The 23,356-nt window shown below is 42.0% G+C and overlaps 2 protein-coding genes and 1 non-coding gene across 7 annotated transcripts; 2 read left to right on the forward strand and 1 right to left on the reverse strand.

Annotated features, from left to right (window-relative positions):
• The first annotated feature begins 5,462 nt into the window (after nt 1-5,462).
• On the forward strand, nt 5,463-11,016 carry LOC135499867 (obg-like ATPase 1). Of its 4 annotated transcripts, none has more exons than XM_064790864.1 (12): nt 5,463-5,535; nt 6,036-6,199; nt 6,566-6,648; nt 7,379-7,439; nt 7,629-7,756; nt 8,021-8,184; nt 8,390-8,464; nt 8,775-8,872; nt 9,192-9,332; nt 9,507-9,603; nt 9,948-10,070; nt 10,393-11,016. In XM_064790864.1, exons 2-12 carry the CDS (start codon nt 6,102-6,104, stop codon nt 10,501-10,503), a joined length of 1,179 nt encoding a protein of 392 aa, XP_064646934.1. In that variant the 5' UTR covers nt 5,463-5,535; nt 6,036-6,101; the 3' UTR covers nt 10,504-11,016. The 4 variants fall into 4 exon arrangements, with proteins under 4 accessions (XP_064646934.1, XP_064646935.1, XP_064646936.1 ...); XM_064790865.1 differs by lacking the exon at nt 5,463-5,535 and adding an exon at nt 5,599-5,722; XM_064790866.1 differs by lacking the exon at nt 5,463-5,535 and adding an exon at nt 5,604-5,726.
• Nucleotides 11,017-12,430: 1,414 nt separating this feature from the next.
• LOC135499868 (transcription factor Sp4-like) lies at nt 12,431-21,592 on the reverse strand. Of its 2 annotated transcripts, none has more exons than XM_064790869.1 (6): nt 21,461-21,592; nt 19,422-21,357; nt 16,757-16,940; nt 15,477-15,569; nt 15,069-15,286; nt 12,431-14,699 (listed from the first exon to the last, which is right to left on the reverse strand). In XM_064790869.1, exons 1-6 carry the CDS (start codon nt 21,572-21,574, stop codon nt 14,521-14,523), a joined length of 2,724 nt encoding a protein of 907 aa, XP_064646939.1. In that variant the 5' UTR covers nt 21,575-21,592; the 3' UTR covers nt 12,431-14,520. The 2 variants fall into 2 exon arrangements, with proteins under 2 accessions (XP_064646939.1, XP_064646938.1); XM_064790868.1 differs by having other exon boundaries at nt 16,751-16,940.
• Nucleotides 16,153-16,301, forward strand: LOC135500034 (U12 minor spliceosomal RNA). Its single transcript, XR_010449386.1, has one exon. It is a non-coding gene; the product is annotated as a U12 minor spliceosomal RNA (small nuclear RNA).
• Nucleotides 21,593-23,356: the final 1,764 nt, after the last annotated feature.

Genomic DNA, 23,356 nt, shown 5'->3' on the forward strand with positions numbered 1-23,356 from the left:
ATAGCGAGACATGAGAACTTAAAGGTTTTAATAGGCTGGCGAACAAAGAGATAGCGCCTAGAAGACTGATTGCCCGACCCGATAAAGCGCCGTGAGTGCGAAGGGGCAGACCAGGGCGGGCATAACACGATTAGAAAGCGTTCAGTAAACAAACTGACAAACTTGGAGGGCCTGCTCCGTTCTGCTTTACGGCCTTTTCCAGGCTAGGCTTCAGACGAAAGTGCTAATGATGTCAATGTAGGATTAAGATGAATTATTTGGACCAACGGGGCGCCAGAGTCAGCGCATCTTCAGCAGAATTCTTCACATTTCCTGTCTGTATCCATAACAATTAGAGACAGTTCTTGGACAATGTCTTTTGGCACTGTCGCCAGTCTGTCGCCAACTCAAGAGGACACTTGGGGACACTTTTCTTTCCCCAATTAATAATATAACAATCCGTTTTAATGGCCATATCCGTCACACTATAGTTAAAGGGGAGCGAAAGTTGTAAAGTTTGGCTATAGAAATCACAACCGCTTCTTTTGAGTTGATTCACGCAATTTGTACTACTAAATTACATGCTATCTTATCTTGGGGTCCATCTTTAAGTGTGTTTGGTCTGAGAGTCATAAGTCACTGTAGACCGTTTTGCGTCTAACCCATCATCATGAGTCTCAATCTGAGAGCCTTGAAATAAAACGTTCATATGGTAAATCGTGCTTATCTGCCCTTTGGCAAGATAAACAAGAAAACTAGATAAATGAGGTTGATCAAGGGGACAGCTTTGAATGACCAATGCAGTCATATCATGAACGGTACAGGCAACGGGTGGTTTACGTCGCGTCAGTTTTAGTTGGGACGGGACTCCGTCAGGGCCGAAGAGTTCTCAGTACATTTTTACATACATTGCAAGCAGTCGTGGTTTACAAGAAGGGTGTGAAAAGTGCATTGTGCTGGATTTAGGGTAAAGTTACCATGTTGAAAAAGAGGCATGCATTTCTCTTGGGTTTTTTCTCGAAGACCTTTGATAAAAATGTTCATTACCAGCTATTGCGGGCCTAGCCAATTAAGCCAATTAGTGCACCTGCTTAATTGGTCCTGGCAAGCCTAATGGAAAATGCATAGGAAATATCAATAAAGTTGGCTTTTTGGGCGGGGTGTTAAAATAATCCCAACTCCCGACTTCTGACACAATTCTATATATGTCTAGGTATTTACTGGCAAAATTTGAAGTGATTTGGATGGAAATTCGATGGGTCCATCTATAGGCTGAAAATTTTGGTAAATCTGTAATGCTTCACTCGTAGCCCGTAGTGTAAATTCCTGAGAAATTGGGTTTTGGGGGCTTTTCTAGCTGCGCTAGCTCCGAAACTATACATTTGATACAAACTCCCGACTTCAGACGTGATTGATATAACTCTTAGGATTATATTCCCAAGATTTCAGCTTTATTGGAGAAAAATTCATAGTGTCCATAGGGGGGCTGAAAATTGGAGGATTTTCAATTTTTTTCCCAACAAATATGCGAAAAATATTACTTTCCACCTAGAATTAATCAAAATTTCGCAAACTATCATAAAGTACTTCCTTGCGACAATCATTTGTGTAGCTTTCAAAACTTTTGGCTGATTTATTTGCCCCTTAATTAGCAAAAACCAAACATTTTAGTGTTTGCATGCAACAATGCACAGGAGGCTAATTGCCAGATTAATTTACACCTGTCCAATCTCAAACAATAGGAATGATGGAGTCTCCCTCTATTCAAAACAGAGTGTGCTAGGCCTGCCATAGCTGGTAATGTCCAAAAACTTCTTTGCAACATTTACAACCAACGGGATATTGAAATGAAGTCTGAGGTTCAGTGGATCTCTGCCCAGGAAACGACGACAGCTAGAGCTGATCAACTTGCAACAGACGAAATCCATGAACATCAGGCAGAATCCAGCCCCTCTTACAGTGAGGTAAAGATACTCCTGAAAAAGGCTTACAAAACACCTAGCGAGAGAGAAGGGAGGCGCTAAAAGAACGTATTCACTAACGCCGACTATCAACAACATTGGAAACTAAGTCTTCGACCAAGTGGACGATTGATTTTGCTCCCATCACTCTAATTCCATTGACAGTTACAGAGACAATTATTTCAATTGGGTGGTGGTGGTGGTGGTGGGGGGGGGGGGGGGGGGGGGGTATAGAAAATCATGGATACACTCTCTAGCGTTTCCAAAGTAAACGGATACATATATAATGCCGGCCCCGCGCGTTTCTTCCGACATGGCCTGAAGCCGTCGGAAGCAAGTTGCAACGACTGCGACCCAAAGACAAAGGGCGTTTTGCACCTGTTGGTTGACGTGGTAGCATCTTTTTCACCAGCCCAGGCGAGAAAGAATTTCCCTTAAGCTCAGTCGGTGGAGTGATGGTCTTGTTGGCACAAGGTATTGGGTTCAAACCCCGGCTGGAACTCAGCGCCTTTCCTCTGTGACATGTGTCTTCGTATAAGAAATTAACCTTTTGATTTTGAGACGAACCAGGTATGAGGATACAACTTGCGTGAGGATCGAACCTACGACATTTTGATTGCTACGACACCACGTTCAATTCGGGAGATTGCCATCATCAGGCATTTCGGCTGGCTGTGCGTGCACATCCGGAAAGACGCCGGTATATCAGCGGCCGGCACACGCTTCGTCAGGTTTTAATTGGAAGTTTTCACCTCTGAGTCTTCTCCCAATATACATGTTTATGATTACTAGCAGTAGACCTAAAATCACGGTCAGCGGTGTCTAACAAAGCTAATCAATCAAAATTCGTTCCTCCTGAAAATATTCATGAGTGGCTAACTGCGTTTGTGACAGTGGTATATTCCACAATGGCCACCAAACGTAAACATCTGCCCCCAGACGGCAAAGAGGAAAATCTCAGATCGTCCGAAGCGGATTTTATTAACTCTGAAACAGGCCGCCTTCCACGATATTGTCTCCGAATTATCTCGCCTGGTTGGCGCTGCCTGGGTTTTTGCCATTTTCGATGTGATACATGGCATCCCGTACAAGAATAACTGTACCACACCGTGGAAATTGTTTAGAATATTATTCTCGGGATCTTAAACCGGTGGCGTCTTTTGTTAACGCGCAGGAAAAGGCAGCGCGTTACTTTCCTTATTTCTAAATCTTGCTCATTTTCAAGACGCTTGCTCGTCCGAGTGGAAACAAGCCTCCCCCGTTCGCTCGCTTAATGGCCCTGCGATCCTCCTTCAGTGTTATAAAATGGCGATTAGACCCGCTTATTACTTTTCATAATTAGCTGTGTTAGTTTAGAAACGTGGCCAGTTTATTTTGGACGGGTCATACCAGATTGAAGCGGGTTGCCCCCCGTCCGGGCCACCAGTCTCGAGATAATTAATTAAGACATTTATTTCACGAAGTTTAAAGGGGCACTCAGGCGCGATCAGATCAATTTGGGAGGACATCCGTACCATTTCATTTACCCCACAAAAAGTGAATTATGACCCTTCTCCAACCCTTCTCCCGGCCCATACTATAATGAGAACATTCGCGTTATTAATGCGCGATAAAAAACAACAATTATTTCATTCTATCGGCCGGGTTATTTGACGATTTCATTGCGGATGTAACAGAACTTCGGGTGAAATCAAACCGCCACCGTTGCTAATCTAATTGGCCAGAATCGCTGATTAATGACGTCATGCCTCCCATCTCAAACTGACCGGTCGAATATAATTATCATAACAAAAAGACGACGAGTAATTTTCTAGATGACACTGGGCGTTATGATCAAATTGCTTTGTCTTTCATACGACTTTGTGCTTGATGCGTGGAGTGTGTATTTTGAAGAAAATGTAGTTGATAATTAATAATTAATACTTTTCTTGCTTCTGTTCGTCCAGTACGAATAAGGATGCCTCTATTAATTTTTGTTTTATTCCTTAGTGACCGAACTTCTTTAGTTTCATTCACGGCCTCAATGGACGATTTAGCGTCCATTGAAAACATAACAAATGGATGATAGAGTATCTATTAGATGGTTTAATTGGTCCCAAACTCGCCCCAGTACCGAAATTAACAAATTTCAGACACTGGAATTGATCAATCGCATCAATCGTTCTTATTGCTGTCAGGCTATCGCAACACCACAATGACAAAGCCCGCAATGCCCTACGCTGCGTTTGTAGTTCTCTGTACAAGCATCTTAAAATCCACTATTAAGTTTCAAATTGGCCTCCTTTGTAGACTAACAGGTTTTGAGGGCCAAAGTCATCATCAGCTACATTGGGCATGGGGTGAAGCTATGTGAGGTATAGTCTACCCCCCCCCCCCCGCCCGGGCCACGTCCTTGACCACGTGCAGTCATGTCCCAAGACCAAGACTAAAACCTTACCAGGAACAGGATCCATTTTCGAAAAATTCTAGGAAAAATTGGCGATGCCTTCCAGTGGCTAAAAATAAGAAACTGACAAACTGCGGAGTCAAGTAAAAATCCAGGTAGGTCATCCAGTGTGAACTCTGGCTAAAGTACCTGGAGACAAGGTACCTAGGGTCTCATTAGGGAGGGTTTTTTGTATTCATGCGCGGCCAAGCCCTAACCGTAGTTCCTAAAATCATTGATTTCTCGGTCCTCACAGTACGGCAGTGTTGATTCAGCAGTTGTTTTGGCAAAGACATGTTTTTGTGGAGTTTCTGAAACCTGGAGCGCTACTCAATAGGCGGCTAACAAGAAACTACGTTTTTACTGTTGTTGCCGACGTATGTGTACACTGAACTTGGGATGTGCGTCGGCCACGTGTTGAAATGCCGTCCAGTGCCAGTTGGTGCGTTTTTCGCTGATTTGTGCAAAATTCAACATATCTCAAAAGTTCAATGGTTGACCCTCGTTTTTTTTTGATTTTTGTGTAGCGTAACCAACTGTCTTTCATGGGAGAATGGTCACTGTAAGAATTATTCAGGAAGAAATGTATAATATTTGGGGTTTTTCGTGATTGTCCGGCCCAATAATATTGCCATTTGGGATGGTGAACAGAGCTAGAAGCAAATGCGACGCTTATGATATGTTAAAGAAATAAATGCCCGATTTAACATCCTGCAGAATCAGGGGAATCGGGCGTGTCCAGTGATATACGACACAAATGGGAATCAGGGGAATCGGGCGTTTCCAGTGATATACGACACAAATGGGTTGTCCTCATGCATTCACTTTGGAAACGCATTTTAAAATAGATGTTACTTCCTGTTAATGGGGCACGTCATCATCGCGTACATTTGGGAAAAACTCCCTAACGAGACCTTAGACGGGGATTCCCATAACCTCATCGTATGAATAAATTATGACGCGTGTGCCAAATATAGGAAACCAAATGGCGCCGCCTGGTGTGAAAAAGATAAATCGCAGGAGCGAAACGACTACGATTTAACGACTGGGGCGAAACGACGGCAATTCAGCTACACAGTCCGCATGCGCTAGTACCACCGGAACTGGTATTACACGTTTTCCCCAAAAGTGGTGAAATTTTATAAATAATGTGAAAATAAACCTTTGACTGTAAGAATTGTGCAATAACAAAACAACTTTTTAGAGATAGATTTTGTAGAGTATATGTTATAGGAAGGATTGAGAGGGTGTGCGTTCTATATCGAGGGTGAAATACACGAAATTCCTCGTGGGAGTGGCGACCAAAAAATCGCCGGCTGCTAATTTTCCAATGCTAAAAATGCGTTGCTGTACATTGGCATGTACATTCTTGGTGACATTCACATGACAGGACAGTTGAAGATCGGCGATAGATAATATATACTTGTTTGGCTTGGCATGTCGGGTCAGCCATAACTGTTGTCACACTGACGTACTGACCAGTCCTGAGTCCACTGACTGACTGACTCGGGTCTCTCTCACTGGCCTCAGTAACAGTTGCGTTTTGGGCCGGCTTTTCCTTGAATTGAATCCTTGCCGTTGACCCTCCCCCATCAACATTGCAATCAGTTTAGGTCTTCCATGTTCACCCGCTGATTTGTTTCGTATTTTCTATTCAAATTGCTTTTCAGTAAATTATACATTCTACTGGACGGAGTGCATACCTCAGGTACCTGGCCGAGTCTTTTGAAATCGCCATGCCGCCGAAGAAAAAGGAAGTTGAAGAGAAGCCAGCACTGATTGGTCGTCTCGGAACAAATCTTAGATGTGGAATTGTGGGATTACCTAATGTCGGGTTAGTTTTAGGATTATCTAATTTCACGAGATCAGATGTTTGGCATGTTTGCTGTGACGTTTAACTCTGAGCCTGCTTGAGGGTGAATTCTTTTAAGCAGGAATGTTTGGGGAAGTTCCGTGGGATCTGTTGAAAGAACCTCATTGACAGCCACTTGACATGGGAACCGCAGGGCCCCCATCTACATGAAATTGCCAATTGATCACTTCTATTCTCTCACAGTTCATATTAGACACCTCAAGACCACCAATTCGATCCCCAAGCTCCTGCCAATATTTAGTGTCTATCCCCCTCTTAAAACCCATAGGATGTGCAAGAAAAAAATCAAAATGAGTCTGACTTGTGTAAGATGATCTCTATTTATAGGAAATCAACATTCTTCAATGTGCTAACCAAGAGTCAGGCAGCTGCCTCCAACTTCCCCTTCTGTACCATTGAGCCTAATGAGAGTAAGTATGAATCAAAGATTTGCCTGAAGCACGGGCTTGAATTAGTAAGAGTCGGGTAGTTTCCAGACACAGATTTTACCCTTATGCTTCCAATCTACTCCAGCATTGTACAAGACTTGATATCAAGTTGGCTCCTCCAATACTTGACTTGCCAAACTCAGAAATGCAACGCCACTCACGGACAAAGATAGAATAACTCGACATTTTTTTCACTGGTTTTCGCTGCGCATGCGTACCAGCCATCCGGAAACTAATAATGGCGGCAATCTGAACTTGTTTTGTGTAAGTTTTTGAGAGTTCAAAAAGTTCTTCAAGGCTCATGATTTAAGATAATTTAGCAATCTGATAACTATTACGTGTTAAGAAACAGACGTACCACAGAATATTTATAAACATGACCACGAAAAGCGGAAATCAAATAAAGATGATGGCTGGTACGCATGCGCAGCGAAAACCGGTGAAAAAAATGTCGAGTTGTTCTATCTTTGTCCGCGAGTGGCGCTGCATTTCTGAGTTTGGCAAGTCAAGTATTATGTCCAGCTTTTATTTGTATTCGTGACCTAAATGTCAACCGAAATGTTATTTCTACAGACTTGACCCAAGTGACGGTCATTAGCCAGTTTACTGATAAAGTGATATGGTGTCATGTTTACACAAATTGTGACTAAATTAGTCAATACATTGTTTTCACAAGTTATTTGTGAAAGTAATCAGTACTTTTTTCCTCCAGGTAAAGTGCCAGTGCCTGATACTAGATATGACTTCCTTTGTAAATTTTGGTCTCCTGCAAGGTGAGTATTGCCGCTTTACATGCCAAATTGAAATGTGCTAGCCAAGCATTGTACATCAGTGTACTCAAGAACCAAACAATCAAAAAAGCCTTCCCTGGTGAAGATTTTTATCACTATCATCCTAATTGAGTAAGCTGGGACAAATGAATTCACTGAAGCCTTTTTGTCAACATACTTATTTCTTTACAGTAAAGTGCCAGCGTTTCTTAATGTGACAGATATTGCCGGTTTAGTAAAGGGAGCGTCCACTGGAGAGGGTCTAGGAAATGCCTTCTTATCACACATAAAAGCCTGCGATGCGTTGTTTCACATGAGCAGTAAGTTTGGATTATTCTTGTCAACAGAACTGAATTTTGTGAACCCAGGCTGTTGGTCAGCCATTCTTTGTGAACAATGAGTGTGCCTATTCAGCAATATAAAAAAAACGATTCCAGAAATTGCAAGGAAAATATTGATCGACCTTTATCACAAACATTCAAATGCACACCATTACAAGGGTCATTGACCCCTACCCCTGGCGTATACATGTATTTCATGGGCTTTAGAAAGTGTTGCCAATTTCCAAATCGTACTAATTCCAGGAGCATTTGAAGACACGGATGTTACTCATGTTGATGGGGATGTCGACCCGGTCCGTGATCTGATAACGATTTTAGAAGAATTGCGTTTAAAAGATAAGGAATATGTCGACAAAAAAGTAGAAAGCATGGAGAAAAGGATGGATAAAAAGCAGAAGGCTGAATTTGTAAGTTCTTTATTTCAATCCTCTGAGGCCAGATGCTTTGAACCACCAGATTGTGTAATGGACAAATATATATATGTACATTCTTCACGAATATTACCCATGCACAGTTAAGTCTATTCTCTTCTTGTATGAAAGTATCTTGAAAAACATGAACTTATGTACATGTAGCCAAGCTATATTGATTAGAATTTATTTTCATTTGTAGGACTGTTTAAAAAAGGTACAAGCTCTTCTAAACGAAGGGAAACATATTAGGTTTGCACACTGGAATACTATCGAGGTAAGTCGGCCAGGTTGAGCTCGTTTTTGCCTGCAAGAAGTATAACGATTTTAGGTCCAAAGCACATTCAGTCACTTCGAAGATAGTTGTAGGTGGATACCATAACTCCTCAGTGGGGGAAAGTTGGTGTGGAGCAGGTTTGTAAGCCTGATTCCAGCCTCAATTGTTTCATTGTAAATTTAAATATTGGGGGGTTGGTGTCGTTTGGGTGACAAAACAACAAGACGTTTACTTCGTTAGGCCTTATGAATTAGGAATCTGCAATTTGCAATTTTCATCTATTTTCATTTTCTCCTGTTTCTCTCTGCAGATCGAGACATTGAATCAGCATCTTTTTATCACATCAAAACCAATGATTTACCTTGTGAACTTATCCGAGAAAGACTACCTGAGGAAAAAAAATAAGTGGTAAGTCGAGTTGGCGTGAGAGAGAGATCGGTGGCATAGTGGGCAGAGTACTGGACTCTTAATCAGAAGGTTGTGGGTTTGATTCTCCGAAAGATCACTCCTGGAACAGTGGTTGTATACATGTAGGCCAGATTCTACACCACAGATCGTGAAAATTTCTATTGTCGATAGTAATACAAAGATCTGTCTTCAAACAGCTACTGTGGACATCCTCCTTTATTTAAAGTTTGAAGGGGATACCCCGTCTTCCCTCTCGGGAGAAACCCTCGTCCACCATTATATCATAAAAATCTAAGCTGATCTCTTTTCCTTCTTCTAGGTTAGCAAAAATCAAAGCCTGGATTGATGAAAATGATCCTGGCGCTGTGCTTATTCCCTTCAGTGGTGTACTGGAGTTACGACTTGTCGAGATGTCAGAAGAAGAGAGAAAAGCGTTTCTGGATGAAAATAAGTGTCAATGGTAAGGTGTACCCTGTCTACCTTCAATCTTAGCCTGTATCATCCTGCATTGGACCTAAATACCCATGCCGTAGTGGTTAACTATAAAAGTATAACATGGTGTTTTAGAATAACGTACTTGCCATGACATTTGATATAATTTCTTGTGCCAACCACTTTTTGTTTGTGATTGCAGTGCTCTAGAAAAAATTATCAAGACTGGTTACAAAGCCCTCCAACTGGAATATTTCTTCACATGTGGCAAGGACGAGGTCAAGGCTTGGACCATTCAGGTACATTCCACCAAATCAGCCGTACTCGGGCAGGTCACACTCCTACATGAAGACTGTAATCACCTGGCCTTCCTTATCGATTCACTGTGTCTTCCATGACTGATTTGAACACATCAGGCTAGCACGTTTAAAACAACACCTCCTCGATTGATTTGAACTACCATACAATGCACTCGGATGGCTCAAACCCTTTCTAATGCAATTGGTCATGAAATAGTGAAAATATGATTTCGAAAAAAAGTATTAACAAAATTCGGCTAACTTGATAAAACGCTGGTAGGTTTGGCGTGTCAAAATCAAAAGGCAGGGAAAACAGTGATTTACAATCCCTTGTTTTTTTGCAGAAGGGAACCAAAGCGCCACAAGCTGCTGGTCGTATCCATACAGACTTTGAGAAAGGATTTATCATGGCTGAGGTGATGAAGTTTACAGACTTCGAGGAGCATGGGTCAGAGCAGGCTTGCAAAGTAAGTGAAGTGAAGTGAAAATGATGGAATAAAGTGGACACCTATCTGGATTGCCACCTCACCTAGCGCTGCCTCATGCAGCATGAGGCAATCGCTAATGTCAATATCTAATAGTGATTTGCACAAGTGCGATGAGGTGGTATTGGACATGGCCTGTAAATTTCAGATTGGTCTACACATATTCAGTTGCATGCCAGTCTAGTGCACTATTAATTGCAGTCAAAGAGTTTTGAGAAGTTGTGGTCCTTCTGGAAGGCATTTATTTATGAAACGCCCAACAAATCTCATGACCTTCTTGTCTCTATTTTTCATCTCATTCCAGGCTGCAGGCAAATATCACCAGAAGGGAAAGGACTACCTTGTCATGGATGGTGACATCATCTTCTTCAAATTCAATGCAGGAGCTGGATTATCGGATAAGAAGAAGAAATAGACTCATCTGGAAAATGAACTCTTCAGTAATCAGTAAGATGCTGTGTTCCTGTTAATTACCAGATAACCTATGTTAAGTTCTTGTTATCACAAATGTTTCATGTTTTTGACTGCATGTGCATGCCTGTTCTTTTGGTTATAATATCCGAGCGCACCCTTCAATGGTGTCGTTTGGAGAAAAGAACATTTTAAGAGGGGTTTAGTTCAAACAGTGGGAAAATTGATGACTGATATTTTCGACCAGTATTTGACTGTGGCGGTTCTCAGTAGTTGGGTTGGAGTGATTGTGCCTGTGGTGTCTTGCTGTTCCAAACCTGAGCAGAGCGATGGAGTGCTGTTGGACATCACGGGGACAAGAAAGATTGCGGAATCGGTACAAATTCATAAGCAACATCAAAAGGTCATTGGGAGTGACCAGGGCCGCTATTTCTATTTCTACCATGAGTACTTGACTCGTGTATGGCACGAACTCCAAGACCAAAAGACAGCCACAGTCCTAAGGTGGTCAGAAATATGAAGTCAATTCCCTCGGTTGTTTATGACCGAAAAGATATCTCTGAAACCAAGAGCGTGCTCACATATAGAAAAAAAGGGCAATGTATTATTTAAGTATGTCGTGTTTTTGGTGATACATATGCTGCTGAGACTAGACATTTTATGAGCACCCTTTTTGGTGTGGTGATTAAGATCGTCTGATCCTTGCCAGAGTTCATCATATAGGTTATCTGGTTCTTGCAAACGGTCACAGAATCTGTAGAATGCTTCCTCAATGCTTTGCTCTGCAAATTATAATGGATTTCTGCGAAGGATTCAGAGTCGTTCAACAGATCATTTCACTTCTTCTTGAAGTCGGGGAAATCTGGGGAATATTTCTACAGATACCTCCATACCATGTATGTGCTCTAAATCTTGTTTTCATCTGATACAAGTCAAAGAAGTAAATTAAGAAAAACACATTAGTGTTAGTGGCAACCTCCATTAAGTAGACTGGCTTTTAAAAGCAGGGAGACCTGACTTTGACCCATTGTAGCTGCAAGCATAAACTACATTTTTGTAGTTATCTCTCATCAGTAAATTGTGTTACTGGTAATAAACAATTTAACACAAAATTTTTGTTTTGATTGTCTCAGTTTATGGTACTTTATGGTACTTACCGTTCCTTACTCGTTTTCTGTGACAGACTTTTGCATTTCGTTCTAGAATATTAATATGTTGACCTTTGGACTCCTCAGACTGCAGTATTTGAGGGCATGAGCAGGGCAGGTGGGTCATGCCTTGATGGGTCCTTCATTAACCTTGGCAAGTCACTTTACCTGAAGAACTTCAGGATACACAGAAAAGTGCTCAGCTGCAGGAACTCTTAGTGGCTAAACACATACCAGTATTTAACATGGAAGAGGATATGTACACATATGCAACAGACAGTAGTTTAATGTTCTCAGCGTTTTGTATTAATATTCATTAGTTTTGGTCATATGGCACACATGCCATCCAACGACCGGGGCTCCATACGCCTTAGATTTACTTGGGGGTCATAGCCAGATGTAGAATGGGGTCAGAAAAATCACAACGGGACCGTTTTTTCTCCAGCTGACGTCATTGATGATGCGGCTATGTTAATTCGCCTCTGCTGTGCATGCAACCAACTTGTTCCTGCCTACACGGCAGTCTGCTGTGTACATCTATAGCCACTGTGATTTAACATACTGAACTTCCAGCGGTATTGCCTCTGTGGCCTCCGCAAGCTGGCAATGTCAATACATTGAGGGTCAAGATGGTATATAATTGCCTAGTTCATACTCCACTCGGATTGATTGTGGAGTAGTGAATAGCAAAATTGGAGACTGATGATGGTCCACCACACGTGTACAGTCGCCTCAAACGGCACCAAGAGAATGAATGAGTGAATAAATAACAACCAGATCAACTTTTAAATAGAAAATCTTATTTGATTTATTTTCCTGACACATTCATTTTCTTCTTGATCTTACCTCACCTGCACTCATGTTCCCCCCTATGCCGGGCACCACACAAGTAATGGACATTATTACTTTTAATACATTCTTAACAATGATTTTCTCTACCAGGCCAACTCCGTGCGCATCAAAATGTGAAAAATTGAATTGAATTTGACGATTTTCAACTTTGTAACGGATAAATTTCAACAATGCCATTATGTAGACGAATTAATATACAAATACTATAAATGCGAAGTTTCACCAAGGTTATCATAAATAAATTCCACTAAACAAACTTCACTTATTGATTCAAAATAGTTAATCGGGATGGAGAACACCAGTTTTTAGAGAAAGATCAGAGAAAATGTATCTTCTCATACTGCCCAAAATTGCAAATAAGTCTTTGGCAGATAAAAGAAGTCAGTGATTTATCAAGAGAAATCAGCCAAATGGCAGTGAATAAAACATCTCCAATACATTCAACTTCACAGTACATGTATTATTAATTTGATTGACTGCCCAACATATTCCAATAGTATAGTGTACCTTGATGTACATTACAGACTATATACTACATGTGATATACATTTCTCACTCATTTTAGATCAAACTGCAGGCCGTGAAACAATTCAATATTCACAGTTTGCAGTTTTTGCTATTTTCTTGAATGAGCACTCAAAATGTGAACTCAACTAGTTATCTGCCACTGCAGAACAATTAGACTGTTTCTCTGTCCAAAAGCCTTCAGATACACAGATAGAGTTTGAATTTTCCATAGACGCTAGCACAATAAATTACAGCTGGATAGAAGAACCAAAAAATCATGATCCCCTAATCATTTAACAAATAAGTTGAGATTCTTACATCAATTACATAAAATCATTGGTTGATATTCTTTCTCAGTATGATAATTAGTTATATCTAAACAATCTCGTTTTAGGCAGATTGCAACATTTAGTATATTATGGCATGTCAGATCTAAGTTACTTGTAACACCTACTGTAACCCAAACATTATTGCTGCACATTAATTCCGCAATTTTTGCGGTCCAATTAACACATCGCCAATTGGAAAGTCATCTTCCACGAAGGGAACCAATCTAGATATATTTACACGATTTCTGACCAATATAAGTATAAGTAACAGATATATCACAAGAAATAAATGTACACTATTTGTACAAAATGTAAAAATTTTACAATAGAATACAAGAATCGTGAATCAATCAAAAGAAATAAACTCTTTGGAGGTCATCCATAAAGTATGTACGCATCAAACTGGGGATTTTGAGACACCCCCTCCCCTGTACGCACATTTTGGACAAACTGTACAGGGGAAATGTACCCTCCCCCCTTCAGTGCGTATATACTAAATGGATGGCCCCTTGGAAGAAGAAATAAAAATACAGCTCTGTTGAAATTTCAGTCCCTGAACTGACGATTCCCACAAAAAAACCAAGTTTTTCTAAACTGGAAGGTTGCAGTTTTGAAAAGGAGAAAAAACATGAGCATTAGTTGATTAGACTTGAAAATGGAACAGAATGTGTTCAAGATTCACTGCACTTGGATGTTATTTTTTCCGCAATGCAAATATTCCTCTGAAGTCTACATTTTGGCTGTAAAAACTAAACCCCTAAAACAGGGTTGTCAAAACACATAATCAAAGGTACCATACGACAAAGTTTTAATTTCACAAAACCATGATACTTTCAACAGCCCAAAAAATATATATTTCTGAGTTTATGTTTGCCCCTATTCTTACAAATATACACCCTGGAGAATCAGTTCCACAACTGACTTTGAATCTTATGTTAATCTATCCACAGGACAAACACCGTGCATTCTTCTCTACGAATGATAAAAATCAAGCTGGGAAAACCTTTTATTATCTGATGAACAACATTACTGAAAAACCTCCTTTCCTTGGAGAGGTCAGCTCAGCTAGTTGGGATGCCTGTCTGATTCTCACCAAGTTGGGGAATGGATTCTCCAGAGTGATATATGTGTCTTCTAAGCCAGTAAAAAAGTTTCTAAATGTCATGGACATGGTCTCTGAGAATGCTACTGATTCAAAATGACAGATTTGACATCTTTGATTTGAATGAGTGGTGGATTAAGTGCCGCCTGATTATCGAGGGCATCCCGACTATGGTCCAGATCGTCCTCCTCAGATTCTATTCCTTCCATCTCTCCAGTATCATCTAAATCCTCTTCGCCGTTCTCGGACATATTTAATTCAGCTGTTGAGAAAACAAAGAAGGTGAATAATTAGTTGATGATGATGTCGGAATGGATCAAGCCAAAACACCCAGTTGTTGAATTCGGTGTCTTCAGCACCGAATCATCAGGAATATTCTCCGGTCATATGGTGCTTAACACTGCCCGCTGAAAAGCGAACAATTCATCAATTGTGCACCATGTCTGTACCAAGCAGTGGTATGTATCTCTGACTGTGAGAGATCCTCTTATCCACTCAACATGTTGATATGTTTATATTACTCCTCAAAAAATATTTCGCTGCTCTGCGAACACTAGGTCTTCAAGTCTTTTAACGATCTTGTTCATGTCGGTATGAACTTTCAAAAGTTGCACCGTTAATTAAAACTTACCGACTTCCCCCTCCCCACCTGGGGTCCTCTTGTTCACATGCGTTTTGATATGTTTAGAAAGGTGATCACTCCTCATGAACCGCTTGCTACAGTGGGGACACTGAAATCTCTTCTCGCCTGTGTGTGTCCGTCGATGACGCTGAAGCTCATCCGATCGGGTGAAGCGTTTACCACAGTATAACCAGTCGCATACAAAGGGCCGTTCTCCAGTATGCCACCTGAAAGAAAGCCAAATTTTAAAATTTCCCAATCAAACTACCTTCCCCCCTCACAATGACAAAAAATAGGAATTGGGATCTGTATTTGCCGCAGTATATCGTTTTTCTTTCTTCATTCCATGTCTTCTTTGGCATGTGAAATACTTCTCGCTTCATCCAAACTGGTTTGGTGAATCATTTACCAACTCACCGCAAATGAGCTCTCAGATGTGATGTCTTCCCATAGACTTTATTGCACCCAGGTATATGGCAAATGTGTTGTTTTTTCTTGTTTTCTTTATTTCTGGAATGGAAGTGCAAAATTAGTTTACATTTCACTCAAACAACCACCCAACCATAACATGTTCATCCATTGTGAGGTCTAAAAATAATAAGTTCAAGGAGGTAGTTTATTCAAAATTCCCTAGATGGCAGCATTAGTTAGTGCTTTGAGATGATAATGACCTTGCAATTTCTTTACTGATTCCTTAACCCACCCAAATTTTTATCCTGACATTGTATTATCACTTGATTAACAATTTCAGATACATAGGAACTTGGAGGTGTGGGACACTGGCCAAAACATTAGAAAGTAATGAATGCATTTCAAATTTAAACAGTCCAAAACGTTATGACAACAGTTAACAAACGTCAGTGTTATCTAAGTACAACCCTCAAATTAATAATTAGTGTATCAATATAATTCTAAAAGAAATGTATAAGAATGTTGACTAATCAAACCACTTGAGAATAAACTACGAAAAACAGCTTTGAGAATTTTCACTTTTCACTTCTCAATTCAAAACTTTTTGAGACATTGAATTACGAACACCATACAAGGAATTATTGCTTTGTCATATGAATTGAGCTGGCTCGGCATGATTTTCATGCCTTAAACTAATGAGTAAGGAAAATAACGAGTCCGGGGAAATACGGGCTCCACAGCCAAGTCTGTGAGGAATTTCTTCTGGGGTACAGGTTGCCCTAGGGTGACCCGCCTACTTTTGCGGGATGCCCTTCGTGCGCGACCTGCCCGATACCCCAAAAATTAAAACAAAAATAGAATCTTTATTTGAATTGACTTTCATGTACATATAGCTTGCCATGTCATGCATTTCATTTGCATGTTTGGTCACAATCTCTATTTTTTACTGATAGATGTGCACTCTTACTCTGGCTAATTTGGGCACATTGTTTTAATTTAATGCGGTCGTTCAAAACATTTGTCAGAAAACAGCCCTTTTGCGACCTCCCCCTCCGCTTTTTTTGTTTTCATACCTTCCTTGATATTTTTGAGGCATTTGGGAGCATATTTGAGGGATTTTACTCCACCCCCTATTTGGACCAATTACAATACATTATCATCGCCGTTAACTTTATGTAAATGAAATTGAAAGGGGCTACATGTACATGTCAGTCAGCAGGGCAGGAAATTTCCCCTAAATATTAAAAACAGAAACGTGAGTGACATTAAACTTGACCTACATGTACCTTCCTTCTGTATCTCGACAATTCGGACACGTGCACGCTACTCGCCGCAACCTCCTTCCCGTTGGTGTCCCACTCGAGTCCTGGGACGATTGTGGCTCAGGGCTGAGTTGGCCCATTTGTTGGTTTTGTGTTGGCGTTGTTGCAAGGACCTGCCAACGCCCACCTTCAGCCAATTCTTGTTGTCCTAGAAGAGAAGCAGAAGATGGTGTTTTTGATTATGACATCAGTTATACCCTTGAGGAAACCTCCGCCGAGGAACAGTGTTGCCCTCTCCATCACAAGATTCAGTCGCTCGCCACCAAACATTAGCCTGCCAGGCTTCAAGGCATAATAGACTATGGGAGGAGACAGTAGTCTGTATGTATCACATTTATCAGACTGGGCTTGCACAGATAATCAATACTTAGCAGACAGTCAGCCACAGCAACCCTTGAAGGGAGTCCTACGCAGAAAAGGCATTTAGTGAAGGATGCACGGTGAAAGATAAAGTGCCTTCTTATGCCGAGAATGTCACCTTTGGTAAAAAAAACATGAGGTAAGAAGGGCAGGCCCTCCTCTTTATTCGAGGTCACTCCTGTAGTATATTATGTTGTGTGCTATGTCTTGATTAACATCTTGCTTGCCCTAGCCTGACCAAAAGGTTTTGTGAGCAGGCGAAGTGAATTTTAAAGTCAAATGACTTGCCCAAGGTCACTTTGTCACTTTCTTGGAGGAGATCTTGTTTGTTTTTTTTCGTTGCAGAAATGACATTAAGTTTTGATTGTAACCATCTCTCAATTTATTCCATTTCTTCAGTTGATTGAATTGAAGAAGATCCTTTTTCAGGACGGAGTAGTGGCCCTAGCATTTGATTTCCTTAGGATGCCTAGCCTGGGTGACCTACCAACACTAACAGCAACCCAAGCTCCGCCCCAGCCACACACAAGAATCACTTCAACAACCCAAGGCTACAAAATAATTACAGGGCGAAGGAACCCAGAATTCAATTAATCCACAACATCTAGCCGGTTTCCATGGTAACACTATCAAATGGAAGGAAAGTATCTAATTGCTGTTAGTGAAGAAAATGGGGACGCGACTGTGTTTGTCGTGTGCAAGGTTGGAGTCTGCTGGATGAGTCACACCCTATGGTGGGTGTGGGCTTCATATTATGTCCTCCCACTGCCACTGGGAGGATGCAGAGTGAAATGTACAGAGTCAGTGGTGGTATTGACCTGAGATTGAGACATGACTGAAGTTGTGTTTTGTATGGCAGTGTGCATTGTATGTCTACGCTGGGAAAAAGATTAGCCATGGGTCAGTTTCTAGCAAACGCGTACAAAATGCATTAGAAAATCATCATTCCATTTCTAACAACCCTCGACTCTTGAGAATAATGGCTAGATTTGGGTTCCCTTGCAGTTGCATTGTCATCCTGAGTTCATACGGAACTGAATGGTATTGAAGGCTAGTCGATATTTTCCTATCTTGAATTGAATTCTCAAGACCGGTCTATTGTAAATCAATGAATCTAGAGCACAGGCCTAATGATATATACTGGGGCTATTATTGTACCACTGTACCTTACATATTTGGTACAATTACATGTGCAGTTATGCAGTTGACTTGTTAGAGGAACTTGTGTACTTCCTGAACTGACACAATATAAACATTGGGGTATTATTCCTGGTCTCACCAGAATATCCCATGAGTCTGATGAACTGGTTTGATAAGGCTTTCAGTACTTAAATGACATGTACAGCACGCCATGTCAAGGCTGAACAAATGCTGCACAACAGTGTAAATGTAACTGTACATTATTATAAAGTGTAACCAAGAAAATAGTTGCTGCAGATTGAAATTTGTTTGCTTTTGCTTTTGCTTTTGCCTACCAACTTTTACAGCAAAAATAGTAGAGTGAGTCTGGGCTCCAATACGTATGCATACAAGAGGAGAGGGACTACTGAAGATCAGGAAATTGTGCAAACGAACTGAAGACCTCCTTATCTGCCAAGAAGAACGTAACCCAATCAAACAGGAGCAATTGAATACCTAGACGTAATCATTATTGCAGGAGCCGTATCCCTAATGGACTTGAGGCTCCTCAAGGCATGCAAGCGGTGACCAGGCAGCCAAGGACCACATGGCAACGATTGACAAAACAGCAGGTAAGGATGATAGGGATGAACTCGACCCAAGTTAAAAGAGAACTGCACAGGACTGGGAAGTGGAGATCTTGGTGGCGACCTGTTCTCCACCTGGAGTAACACGGTTTAAGAAGAAAGAGGAAGAGGCTTCTCCCAATACTTTTACTGTTTAACCACAAGGCTATGAGGCTATTCCCAATGGACCTCTACGACAAAGACGAACAAGGGCCCAAACAAAAAATGCGGGCACTCTGATCACGTAATACTAAAAAGGCCAGGCAAAGTTCGGACAATGCCATAAGCCAATGTGACAATTTCTAAACAGACAGGTGAAACGCATGACGCAAACTTCTACGAAATGGTCCATTAAATGTACGTTACTCATGACATAGTCAAGCCATCCAGTCAACGGAAAGGCAATAGGTCCACAGTGAAGAAAAAAGGATTTTGTCTCCTTTATGCGCAGGTCTTCCATGGTCTTTGGTGGTGTAAACCTGTAAACGAATTCAAAAATGCTTTTGAAAAATATTCTTACTCACCAACTATTTGGGCTGTCCCGATCTGCATTGCACCATTCCCATTCACTGCCTGACCACCAACCGCCTGCACCACTTGAATCTGCTGCGGACTCACTTGCTGAATCATCGCTCCATTCAGTCCAGCAACTTGCGCTGTTGATGTCAAAGCACCAAGGTTTGCAATGTTTGTAAGCGGTCCGCTTACAATCTGTGGCTGTGATCCAATGGTTTGCACATTTTGAAATCCTGGAATGTTCTGCAGAGTTTGAAAGTTTGGAAGATTAGGAACACTTTGTACTTGAAATGTCTGTACATTTGACTGCGGACGAATATTTCCAACATTTAAGGTTTGTAGACCCCACGGAGACTGAATCAGTTGATTCTGTCCCTGCATGCCTTGGACCTGAAACGACTGTCCATTTGCTCCTTGCATGATCTGCGGGGCAGGAGCTGGGAGAATACTCTGCAATCCTCCTGGAGTAGAACTTACCGATGAAGGGGTTGTCACAGTCGTTGTGTCAGTTTGTGCATTAGAGAATGTGATCACATTTTGTGTGACACCTCCACTGGTGGCAACACTCTGAGTCTGAGACATCGGCAAAAATGTTGCGAGGTTTCCTAACGGAACCGACGCAAAACCTTGACCTCCATTCATCGAATTCATGACTGGGACTCCCATAAACTGGGGTTGTCCGGGCTGAGCGAAGACAGTTTGGGCACCAGGTTGTGCAAGGAACATATTGGCATTTCCACTTCCAGGTACTAGGGGACCAGCAATAACATTCTGGACTGTGCCCTGAACGACTTGCTGCATCTCTGGTGTTTCGGAACTACTCTCGGGTGTGTCGGAGTTCGAGTTTTGTGGTGTTAGCACCTGCGGTGGTGCCTGGACATTGTTTGTTGTCTGTACGTCTACACCTTGGGGAGGTGTCTGAGTGGTGACGGTGACATGTCCCGAGCTAGCGCTCGGCGCTGTGACTGTCTGTGTACCGTTGGTTGCGACTGTTCCAAGTGAAGACTGGAGGACCGCGCCAGAAGGGAGCATTCCTGGCATTCCCAAACTTTGTAGACCTTGAATCGTAGGGGCAGCCTGGAATGTTGGCGTCTGTAGTGTCTGTACAGGAATTTGAACTGTCTGCATTGCTGTTTGGCCGTTTCCTATGTTCACTGGCACTTGTACAGGAATTGTTTGCTGCTGTGTGAATTGTTGTACTTGTTGTTGTGGGAATTGAAACGTTTGTAATGGGTTAGCAAAGGTTGCCATGCCCCCTCCTTGAGTAGCTGTCGGCCTGATCTGTACTCCAGATGTTGCTGGTTGTGCCCCGGTTAAACCACCCAGGTTCACAACATTGGGTAAGTTTGTCACCAGTCCTCCCCCCAGCCCCATATTCGCAAAATTTAGTCCTTGGACGACAGTTCCGGCACCAGGGGTCATGGGTAAAGTGGCGACCCCTGGTGTCGTGGCAGCTGTCGGTGCCCGGAGAATTTGTCCTGTAGGTGTAATAAAAGTTGCTTGTGGACTTTGTGGGACAACCGTCTGTGCAGTTGGTTGGGGTGTCTGTATCAAGTACTCCTGTCCATCAATGGTGATACTCTGATACTGATTCTGAACCTGTGGCATCACACTGTAGGTTAGGTTCCCCCCATTGAGGGGGTTGGCTATGACCTGAGACAGTCCCTGGGTTGCGCCTTGGAAAGGGGCTGCCCCACCCACCTGAACTGAGGCAGTTCCAGGTTGTGCCTGAGCAATGGTTTTCCCAGTCGCATCCACTACATTCCCTCCTGTGCCGATTTGAACCCAGTTTTGACCAGCTAAATCTGCGGCGCTGACAACTTGATTTTGTCCTACGATCCTCAGAGGTTGCTGTTGGTTCGGCTGGGCGTTCTGGTCGTCTGATGGAGCCCCGATTTTACTGCAAGTAGCGGCCAACAAAGCCAAGGGGGAAGGCTGGATATCCTACGAGGCGGGGTCAAAGAGAAAATGGGTGTGAATAAAGAGATCGACTCAGACAAGGGAAGAAAATATGCGGAAAAACGGCGAAAATGTCGATGAAATTTACCTGGGAGGAGCTACTGGGTACAATGTACTCGCGACGAACCGCCAGAGTCGTCATTTGGGCGAAATTTGCTATATTTCCGAGATTTTCAGGTTTTTTCAACTCCAGAATCGGCATGCACTGTGTACAAATTTACACAACATGCGTACCACAGCTGCATATTACAGCCGTCTAACAAAGGGACTCGACGTGCAACCTTCCGCGCACTATTTTCACAAAATCGATGGGCGATATCTCATAGACCATACATTATTTACCAATTGTTTATGAATTCAAATCAATGTCTATTATGTATTGCTCATTAGTGACATATGTCTGTAGCTTGATATGCTCCATGTAAAGAATTGGCGACAAATCGGATCGCGGATTTTTAGGGGCCACAAGATGTGATTAGGCCGGCGGCACTTTCTGATCCGAGTTTGATTGGCAGCTACTCGCCATGCATTAATCATCAAACGATGCCGCTTAAGTTTCAAGGAACCCTTGGGTCAAATGCAGGTTATGCGTATTGCAGCATAAAAATAATAATTTGAATAAAAATGTAACGTGAAGTGGCTGGACCTGATAATAAGCAATATATTGTTTCAATAATATTTGCCGAAATCGGTGCATGGAGCTCAATATCATTGGGGAATCCTCTCGCCTAAAATAGTATCTCACGTGACCCGCCTTGAAACTCCGGCAAATTGATTGATTATTTTGTCAACAACCAATTTGGACTTCGCATGAAAAAGCCCCGCATATTATGCAAATACTAGCCACACTGAGTACAGTCTGTGAAGTGTGTTACTGAGAATATGACCGCAGACACTATAGTATTCAAATACTGTGTCTATTATTTAGTTCTCATTGGGGTTTTAATCGTACGATGACAGTTTGATAGTATGGATTTGGTTTATTCTACATCAGGCCTTCTGTATATTATCATCTTGACAAACAAGGGTCACGACGCTAATAAGGTGATTGTTCAAAGGCTAGTTTGTAGTATTCAACGGGGGAACGTAGGCATGTAAGGAGATGTGTAGTATTTCAGATTTAAAGGGGATATAGGCTTGAGTTAGATCTTGATGGTGGGTACACTTATGTATTAGAGGGGTTTTATATGGGTTCATGAGGCTCACAAGGAAAGGGATCCTCAAGCAACACTCAACTAAAAAAGCATTGGCCGTTGGATTCGAGCCGATTTATCACCTGAAAATTAAAAATCTAGTCAGAATTTGGTTCCCAGGGGTGTGCTACCCCGTGTGTGCCCACATATGTTGACAGTAGACCCATCATTCCTTCTACATTCGAAGTCGCTGTTAATTCTTACAGAAGTTATAGTAAAATTTGCACAAGAGACGTAGGACATGATGATCCGTTCGAATCTTGTTGTCATTGCGATGATAGGTTGGGAAGAGGTTGGCTTCTAAAAGTATATTGGGACACGTGGGCGGGATTTCACATTCTGGGGCGGGCCCATGATCTTACACCCCCTCTTGAACCAAACTACATGTATATCATACTCCCTTTAATCGTCATCCCGGCTCAAGATGTTTTCAATATACTCCGCCTCTGGCTTCATGTATTTCAACGAGGTAGGAGTATCAAAAACCTGTATCTCAGGATGTTTAAAATAAATGTAGGACATATCTTAATAATACCCACACCCTGACAGGTGGATCATTCCCCTATAACATTGTACTGGCTGTGGAATGGCCCTGGGGAAAGCAGTCCAGGAACTCGACATGTCGAGAAACTGTCGGTAGAAAGTGTCCAGCGGACAATGATCTGTACGTGTCCAGCGGATGTAAGTACCACCCGGCGTTTGATGTATCTACAGAACCATCGACACCATAATCCGTCACCAAGCCATACACTGGAGGAGTTGGTCGGGGCATGAGAGGAGGAGATAAAACA

The sequence above is a fragment of the Lineus longissimus genome, chromosome 15 (genome assembly GCF_910592395.1).
Source record: "Lineus longissimus chromosome 15, tnLinLong1.2, whole genome shotgun sequence".
Classification (NCBI taxonomy): domain Eukaryota; kingdom Metazoa; phylum Nemertea; class Pilidiophora; order Heteronemertea; family Lineidae; genus Lineus; species Lineus longissimus.

Excerpts from the sequence above, each read along its gene's own strand:
- LOC135499867 (XM_064790864.1), top strand. The coding sequence starts at position 6,102 with ATGCCGCCGAAGAAAAAGGAAGTTGAAGAGAAGCCAGCACTGATTGGT. Across the intron at positions 6,200-6,565 it reads GTGGGATTACCTAATGTCGG|GAAATCAACATTCTTCAATG; the intron begins GTTAGTTTTAGG and ends CTCTATTTATAG. Across the intron at positions 8,465-8,774 it reads CACACTGGAATACTATCGAG|ATCGAGACATTGAATCAGCA; the intron begins GTAAGTCGGCCA and ends TTCTCTCTGCAG.
- LOC135499868 (XM_064790868.1), bottom strand. The coding sequence starts at position 21,574 with ATGCCGATTCTGGAGTTGAAAAAACCTGAAAATCTCGGAAATATAGCA. Across the intron at positions 21,358-21,460 it reads TACCCAGTAGCTCCTCCCAG|GATATCCAGCCTTCCCCCTT; the intron begins GTAAATTTCATC and ends CCCGCCTCGTAG. Across the intron at positions 15,287-15,476 it reads CATCTGAGAGCTCATTTGCG|GTGGCATACTGGAGAACGGC; the intron begins GTGAGTTGGTAA and ends GCTTTCTTTCAG.